This window comes from Muscardinus avellanarius, assembly GCF_963383645.1.
Source record: "Muscardinus avellanarius genome assembly, chromosome: 3".
Lineage (NCBI taxonomy): Eukaryota > Metazoa > Chordata > Mammalia > Rodentia > Gliridae > Muscardinus > Muscardinus avellanarius.
Genome location: NC_137788.1, coordinates 113,753,823 through 113,761,997, shown reverse-complemented (window position 1 = coordinate 113,761,997; position 8,175 = coordinate 113,753,823). Strand labels below are relative to the sequence as shown.

General features: G+C 54.6%; 2 protein-coding genes across 8 annotated transcripts in view; one reads left to right on the top strand and one right to left on the bottom strand.

The window, feature by feature from the left end:
- Window positions 1-2,120: 2,120 nt before the first annotated feature.
- Window positions 2,121-7,252, top strand: MSTO1 (misato mitochondrial distribution and morphology regulator 1; the record flags this gene model as incomplete). 5 transcript variants are annotated; one of them, XM_080693222.1, is made up of 14 exons in its annotated part: window positions 2,121-2,204; window positions 2,311-2,425; window positions 2,876-2,945; window positions 3,050-3,125; window positions 3,962-4,016; window positions 4,097-4,235; window positions 4,388-4,505; window positions 4,583-4,717; window positions 4,812-4,964; window positions 5,669-5,800; window positions 5,872-6,056; window positions 6,508-6,612; window positions 6,704-6,783; window positions 7,041-7,252. In XM_080693222.1, 14 exons carry the CDS (start codon window positions 2,121-2,123, stop codon window positions 7,250-7,252), a joined length of 1,659 nt encoding a protein of 552 aa, XP_080549348.1. The 5 variants fall into 5 exon arrangements, with proteins under 5 accessions (XP_080549348.1, XP_080549347.1, XP_080549346.1 ...); XM_080693221.1 differs by having other exon boundaries at window positions 7,038-7,252; XM_080693220.1 differs by having other exon boundaries at window positions 6,704-6,816.
- A 369-nt stretch (window positions 7,253-7,621) lies between these two features.
- LOC308259806 (GON-4-like protein) overlaps window positions 7,622-8,175 on the bottom strand; it is a gene marked incomplete at both ends in the record, with an annotated part of 62,436 nt that continues 61,882 nt past the window's right edge. For all 3 annotated transcript variants that reach the window (XM_080691072.1, XM_080691073.1, XM_080691074.1), the window contains one exon: window positions 7,622-7,771. In XM_080691072.1, the coding sequence (XP_080547198.1) occupies window positions 7,622-7,771 (150 nt within the window). The remainder of the gene's footprint in view (window positions 7,772-8,175) is intronic.

Sequence of the window (8,175 nt, the reverse complement as noted above, 5' to 3'; positions counted from 1 at the left end):
TTACAGGCAAGTACCACTTGTGCCTGGCTTTTAAATTACATGACACTTGACAAGCTGATTCTAAAATATAAATGAAATAATTGGAAAATTAACAAAATTTTCAAACATTGGCAAGTGTATGGAACTGAAATTTGCTGCATTGCTGGTAGCACTGTAAAGAATTTTAGAAATCATTTTGTGGCATTTACCAAATACATACCCAACCAGACCCCAGACAACTAACAGTACTAGAAATATGTGCATAAGAATGTTATATTTTTTTTGTGGGGGGGGAGGTTGGGGATGGAACTCAGGGGCATTTGACCTCCGAGCTACATCCCCTGCCCTATTTTTTATTCTTTATTTTGAAACTGGGTCTCACTGAGTTGCAGAGGGCCTCACTAAGTAGCTGAGGCTGTCCGCGAACCACGATCCTCCAGGTCTCAGCCTCCCAAATGCTGGGATTACAAGCCTGCACCACCACGCCCAGCTCATAAGAATGTTATAAACTGGGAATGGTGGCAATGCATGCCTGTAATCTCAGTATCTGGGAGGCCGAAACAGGAGGATCACAGGTTCAATGACAGCCTCAGCAAGTAGTGAGACTCGCATCAACCTAGAGACCCTGTTTCAAAATAAAAATAAAGTAGAACTGAGGGTGCTGCTCAAAGGTAGAATGTCCCTGGGCTCAATCCTCAGTACCACAAAAAGAGTGCTGATGTGTAAATCAAACATGCTGGCACATACCTGTAATCCAAGTACTTTGGAGGCTGAGACTGAAGGGTCACAGGTTCAATACTAATCTTAGCAAGTTAAGACCCGGTTTCAAAGTAAAAATAAAATAGGGCTGGGGATGTAGCTTGGTGGTAGAGCATCCCCAGGTTCAATCCCCAGTATCAATCAAGCAACCAATCAATATTTCTTGTAGCACCTAAAAGCAAATATTGGAAACAATTTTAGTCTATTATCAGTAGAATGGCTTCTCTTTTTTTCTCAGAAGAAATCATTGAAGCCAATCATGGTGGCACATACTTGTAATCCCAGCATTCGGGAGGCTGAGACCGGAGGATGGTGGTTCACACACAGCCTCAGCTACTTAAGCCCTCTGCAATTTAGTGAGACCTTTTTTCAAAATTAAGAATAAAAAATAGGGCAGGGGGTGCACGTAGCTCAGAGGTCAAATGCCCCTGGGTTCCATCCCCAGGCCCGCTGAAAAAAAAAAAGTGGGGGGGATAAATTTCACAAATGATATTGAGGGAAAAAACATACTCAGCTGAGCATAGTGGTGCAATCCTATAATTCCAGTACTTGGGAGGCTAAGACAGGAGGATCGCACAGGTTCGAAGCCAGCCTCAGCTACTGATTGAGGCTCTCAGCAACTTAGTGAGATCCTGTTTCTAAATAAAATATAGGTCTGGGAGTGTAGTCCTGAGGTAGAAAAGTCCCTGGGTTCAACCCCCAGTACCACCATAAAAAAAAAAAAAAAGCACTTGGGGTTAGCTCAGAGGTAGAATGCCCCTGGGTTCAATCCCCAGTATCTAAATAAAATAAAATAGAGCTGGGGGAGTAGCTCGGAAGTTGAGGATCCCTGGGATCAACCCCCGGTACCAGAAAAAAAGAAAAATACCTACTCCGATTGCATAAGGTAATACAGATGATAGGTTGATGATTGCTGTTAGGTCAGAAAGGCTGTGACTGGGAGAGGGCACTGGCGAGGCGTTATGGCGCTTCTACTTTTCTGGCTAGGTTTTTTTGTCTGGGACGCTATCAGCTAGCTGAGATACCTGGGAGAGAGGCAGCCAGAGTCTCCCAGAGGGGGGTGAGAAGCTCCAGCAGCGCCGGCCGCAGAGGACGCGCCCAGCACAGAGCCGGCGCCCCCGCGCTCCGCCCCGCCCCGCGCCGATACCCCGGCCTGGCCCCGCTCCTTGGCAACGCAGGGGAGCACGATTGGTCCGCGCCGAGGAAGAGGTGGGGCAATGATGGGCCGTGTCCTTGGAGCCCAACGAGCCGTTTAGCCATAGGGAAAGGGTGTTTTTGTGGACCAATAGGGCGCAGAGCCTGAGGCCCCACCCACAGGCCTCGGCAGCCAATCGGCGGCGAGCGGCCCGGCCGGGTGGTGCGGCCTAGCACGGCGGCGCGGTATGGCGGGCGGGGCCCGGGAGGTGCTCACGCTGCAGTTGGGTCACTTCGCGGGTTTCGTGGGTGCGCACTGGTGGAACCAGCAGGTGAGGTCCGGCGGCTGCCCGAGTGGGGCCCCTCGGGGTGGACAGGCCGGGCGTGCGGCCTGCGCCGCTCGCCAGTCCTCAGCGCCTCCTCCCGCACTTCCTCCAGGATGCCGCGCTGGAGTCGCCGGGAGAGCTGTGCCCTGACGTCCTGTACCGGACGGGCCAGACGCTGCACGGCCAGGAGACCTACACGCCGCGGCTCATCCTCATGGATCTGAAGGGTGAGGCGGTGGCGGGGTCAGCCACGGCCCAAGTGATTCCTTTGCGCGGGGAGTGCAGCGTCTGTCCGCTTCCATAGCCGCCAACCACACTAGGCGGAAAGACCGGAGATGAGGCGCCAGCCCTTCCTGCTAATCAGCGGAGGGAGGCAAAACTTCATCCTGTTCCAGAGCCTCTGAAATAGGCTGCTCGCCCTGGGAGACAGCCAGGTGTTGAAGGGCCGCGTTCCTGTCCCGGCCCCACAGTTAATGACCAAGCCAAGAACAACGGGACGCAATCTGTATTCTCCCAAATCACAGTCCCCCCGCCCCATTATATCCAAGAAAGTTTGGAAGAGCCAAGGGCTGGAGGCAGGGTGCCAGCACTTGCCAGGTGAACAGGGGAAGATTAGACCCTGGGAGGGAGAGGTCGTCCGAGGCTTTGACCTGGCATTGTCTATTATCTCAATACAGGCAGTCTGAGTTCCCTAAAGGAGGAAGGTGGACTGTACCCAGACAGACAGCTAGATACTGCAATAGCATGGTGCGTATCTGATGTATAGAGAGGCAGGGAATGTGTGTGTGCACAGAAAGCTGGAGATCTCATCGCAGTGACGGTTTCTTCCATCAGCCTTCCATCTCTTTCAGGAAGGGGAAGCTCACCACACACAAAGAGGAAGCCTACCCAAAGAACCCTTATCTCCAGGACCTGCCGAGTGCAGAGGTGAGGGCCTCCGCCCTGGACCTCTGCACCCCAGACTGCAACCAGAATGCCTCCCCTGGGGTAGAGAAAGGAAAATCTTAGCTGGGAGCAGTGGCATATGTCTATAATCCCAGTACTGGCCAGCTTCAGCAACTGAGCGAGACTCCCTCCAGCAACGTAGGAAGATTCTGTTTCAAAACTTTAAAAGGAGCTGGGCGTGTGGTGGTGCATGCTTGTAATCCCTGTACTTGGGAGGCTAAGACAGGAGGATCGCAGGTTCACAGCCGGCCTCAGCAAAAATATATGTGTGTGTGTGTGTGTGTGTGTATGGACAAGGGGTATAGCTCAGAAGTAGAATACTCATATCCAGTATATTAAAAAAAAAAAAGACTTAATCACCTTAAATGCCTCCAGATGATATTTTTGGGGAAAATACTTTTTTGGGGGGTGCTGGGGATGAAACCCAGAAGTATTCTACCTGAGAGCGACACCCCTAGCCCTATTTTTTAGATTTTTTTTTCCTTCGGTACTAGGGATGGAACCCAGGGGCATTCTACCTCCGGGCTACACCCCCCCCCCAGTCCTATTTTTTATTCTTTATTTTGAAGCAGAGTCTCACTGAGTTGCAAAGGGCCTAAGTAGCTGAGGCTGTCCAAGAAGCTTGATCCTCCTGTCTCAGCCTCCCAAATGCTGGAATTACAAGCGTGGGCCACCATGCCTGATGGGAAAATACCTTTTTTCTAAGGACTGTGACAACCTAAACAGAGAAGGCTGTAGGATATGGCTAACAAACTTAGGAAAGATAACTCACCCTTTTTGTCTCCAAACTAAGTGTGTTTTTTTTCTCACCCCTGCAGGGAGTGCAGAGTAGCGATGGTGTCTGGAGGATCCAGTCCATCCCTAACGGCAAAGGTGAGACTTCTGCGGTGTGGGTGGGGACCAGGCAGAACAGGAATGTGGAGCAAGGGCTGTCTCTTCTGCTTTTTCCGCAGGTCCACCTCCAGTCACCACTGCTACAACTCCAAAACCACTTGTCACCACCGAGGGTGGCGTCAGAGTCTGGTCAGACTTCCTCAGAGTGTACCTGCATCCCCGGAGCATCTGTATGATTCAGAAGTACAACCATGATGGGTATGGGGGCCCTGGAGGCTGGCAGGCAGGAAGCTTAGGTCCTGAGCCCTGCTGGAGAGAAGGCCCTGGAGGCCCCCTTCCCCCAGGTGAAGAGATCCAGGCGTTTGGGTGGCAGGAGGCACTAAGTCTTGGATCATACTCTCTTGCGGCAGGGAAACAGGCCGGTTGGAGGCTTTTGGCCAGGGGGAGACTGTCCTGAAGGAACCCAGGTACCTGGAAGAGCTGGAGGACAGGCTGCACTTCTACGTGGAGGAATGTGACTACCTGCAGGTACTGTGTGGTGGGGTGGGAGAGCAGGGCAGTGGCTTTTCTCCTGCCCTCTCTACCGCCGTCCTTCTGTCTCCCAGGGTTTCCAGATCCTATGTGACCTGCACGATGGCTTCTCTGGGGTCGGTGCCAAGGCTGCAGAGTTGCTCCGAGACGAGTATTCTGGGCGGGGAATAATCACCTGGGGTCTGCTCCCTGGGCCCTACAATCTTCGGGTGAGTGGAACTTGAAGGGAAAAAAAAAGTCAAGCCGGAGGGAATCCCGCTGAGAAAGCTGCTTGATGTAAACTACCGTCTTCTCTTTCACCAGGACCCCCAGAAAAACATCTATCGCCTGCTGAACACCGCATTCGGCCTGGTGCACCTGACTGCCTACAGCTCTCTTGTCTGCCCCTTATCCTTGGGCGGGAGCCTGGGCCTGCGCCCCGAGCCACCCGTCAGCTTCCCACACCTGAACTACGATGTAAGGGCCAGTGCTTCTAACCACAGCTGGCCAGAGGGCACCGCCTGTACCCCCAAGTCATCTTCATCTGTTAGAGGCTGCTTTCTTTTTTATATATGGGAGTGGAACCCAGGGGCATTCTACCTGTGATACACCCCTAGCCCTTTTGGTTTTTTTTTTTTTTTTTTTTAATTTTTTTATTCTTTTTATTTTTTGGCTGTACTGGGGATGGAATCCAGAGGCATTCTACTTCCAAGCTACATCCCCGGCCCTATTTTTGATTATTTTGAAACAGGGGCTTACTGAGTTGCCAAGGGCCTAAGTAGCTGCGGCTGGCCATGAACCTTGATCCTCCCGTCTCAGCCTCCCAGATGCTGGGATGACAAGTGTGCGCCACCACACCTGGCTTTTTTTATTTTGAAACGGGCTTAGGTTGCTTATGGCCTCGCTAAGCTGGGTGTCCTCCAACCTGTGATCCTCCTTCCTCAGCCTCCCAAGTACTGGGGTTACAGGCGTGCGCCAAGGGGAGAACTGTGCTATGGAGAACTAGCGGGTGCTATGGCCGTGTTCCTGAACCCTTGGCTTGCGCTCATGACAGTCGAGTCCTGTGCGTGACCCGTCTTGGGCCACACACCCCTGCCCCATCCTGTCGCCTCTGCCGCACGCTCCACTCTGCGGGCCTCTGCCGTCCCCCAGGGCTAAGGCTCCTCTGGCGTCCCTTCCAGGCCACTCTGCCATTCCACTGCAGCGCCATCCTGGCCACGGCCTTGGACACCCTCACTGCCCCGTATCGCCTCCGTTCCTGCCCGGTCTCCATGGTCCACCTGGCTGACGTGCTGAGCTTCTCCGGGAAGAAGGTAGGAGGTGCTGCGCGGGGCCGGGTGGTGCTGGAGGAACCCGCTGTGACCGACCTCCTCCTGATCTTTAGGTGGTGGCAGCAGGAGCTATCATCCCCTTCCCCTTGGTTCCAGGCCAGGCGCTCCCCGACACGCTGCTGCAGCTGGGAAGTGCCACCCCCTGGACCGCGCTGTCTGCGTGCGGGAACCCTTGGGCCACGCGTTGCTTCGCCCAGTCAGCGGTGCTCAGGGGAGTAGACCGAGCCTGGCACACCAGGTGAGGCCGCTGGTCCCCCGGCCCTCGGCAGGTTCTCCTTCCGTGTCCCTCTCCCTCTAGTATCTGGGCATCCTAGTGACATTCTTCCTCCCACCCACCTCCTCCCCAATTAAAAGAAAGCCGCCTGGGTGGGCCTTTTCAAAACAAAAATTAAGCTGGGCGTGGTGGTGCACACCTGTAATCGCAGTTCTTGGGAGGCTGAGACATGATCGCAGGTTGGAGGACAGCCATAGCAAGTGAGACTCATCATCCTAGTGAGACCCTGTTTCAAAAATAAAATAGGGTTGGAGTGTACCCCAAAGGTAGAATGCCCCGGGTTCAATCCCCAGCACCACCAAAAAAAGAAAATGGCTGACCACCCTGACTCAACTGGCGGCTCAAGAACGTAAGAATTTTCAGTTCTCGCTCAAGCTGCCACAGGTTAAAGGTGGTATGGGCTTTGTTCTGGCAGCGGCCTCACCCCTGGCACACCGCTGCCTTCCCCCCTGCACGCGTGCTCCACTGGCGAGGAAGTCCTGGCCCAGTACCTGGAGCAGCAGCAGCCACGAGCCCTGAGGTAGGTCCTGAGGTGGGGGGGGGGGGGCGCCCTCGCCTGCCGGCCCCTCCCTCCCACCCTGCTTCTCACCTCTGCCTGCCTTCTGCCGCAGCTCTTCCCATCTGCTGCTCACTCCCTGCACCGTGGCCCCTCCGCACCCCCACTTCTTCTCCCAAAACTTCAGCCAGCAGGGTGTGCTTCTGGACAGTCCCCGCAGGAGCAGAGGTACGTGGGTAGTGATACTGCCTCCCCCTGGAGTAAAGCGCTTAAGTTGACAGGTAAACATTGCTTTATTCACGAAGGCTCCTGAGAAGTCCTGAGCTCAGGAGTCCCGGGATACTAAGGGACAGCACACACAATTCACCGAGTGCACCCAGGCGTCCCTCTGGGTCTGCGTCCCGGGCAGAATAGAACCCAGTGGGTCTCGCGCTTCTCTCCCTCGGCAGCAGGGCAGAGCATCCCGGTGTTTGGGACTCTGTGCTCCTCTTCGTCCCTGCACCGGACCCTGGGCAGCCTGGCTGAGGAGGTGGCCAAGATCGACCTGCGGCGCTGGGCCAGCTTCATGGACGCCGGCGTAGAGCAGGATGACGCGGAGGAGCTGCTGCAGGAGCTCCGCAGCCTAGCCCAGTGCTACCGGGAGGGCGACAGCCTCACAGACTGAAGTGTGGGTGTTGAGGGTTGTCTAAAATAAACACTGCTGGATGCCGGGGCCCGGCGTCCCCAGCAGATCTTGGGACCAGGGTCACAACAAGCATTTATTTTACACACAGGAACACTGTGAATGGATCACAGAACAATAAATATGCATTGCGACACAAAGACAGAGGGTCCAGCAGGTCAAGCTCCCGCTCGGTGCTGTCTGCAGAGTGGATCTGTTTGGAGGCGTGTGTTACCCCCAGCCTCCATCGTCCTGGGCCCCAGCTCTGCTCTTCAGTGCTGTGTACAGAGCCCACGGCCCGTACGAGGAAGTGCGGGCCCCTGGTGCAGGGCCCATGACCTTGTCCTGAGCGCATGGCACCCGCCCCGAGCCTCACTCATCCAGCTCCTCCTCGGACAGCAGGTCCCCGTGGTCAGACAGCTGGTCTGTGTTGCTAGTGCTGGTCCCGTCGTCGTCCTCCTCAGAGCTGGCCTCGCAGGCCGTGTGGAAGAGCTGCATGAGCTCTCGGAACCGGTGAGAGACCTGGCAGAGGAGAAAGGCTGGGCATACTCTTTCCGCTCAGCAGTGCTGCAACTTTTTTCTTTTGCGGGTTTGGGGATGGAACCCAGGAGCATTTGACCTCCGAGCTATACCCCTGCCCCCCCTTTTTTTTATGGTACTGGGGTTCCTGAAACCCTTCTACCTCCGGCTACACTCCCAGACCTATAATTATTGTTATTATTTTTTTTTTTTTTTTGAAACAGGGTCTCTTAATCCAGCAAGGCTGGCTTCAAACCTGCACGATCCTCCTGTCTCTGCCTCCCAAGGGCAGGATTACAATTGTGCGCCACCACGCCTGGCTCTTATTTTGAAACAGGGTCTCACTATGTAGCTAAGACTGTCCGCAAACTGCGATCCTTTGGTCTCAGCCTCTTGAATGCTGGGAT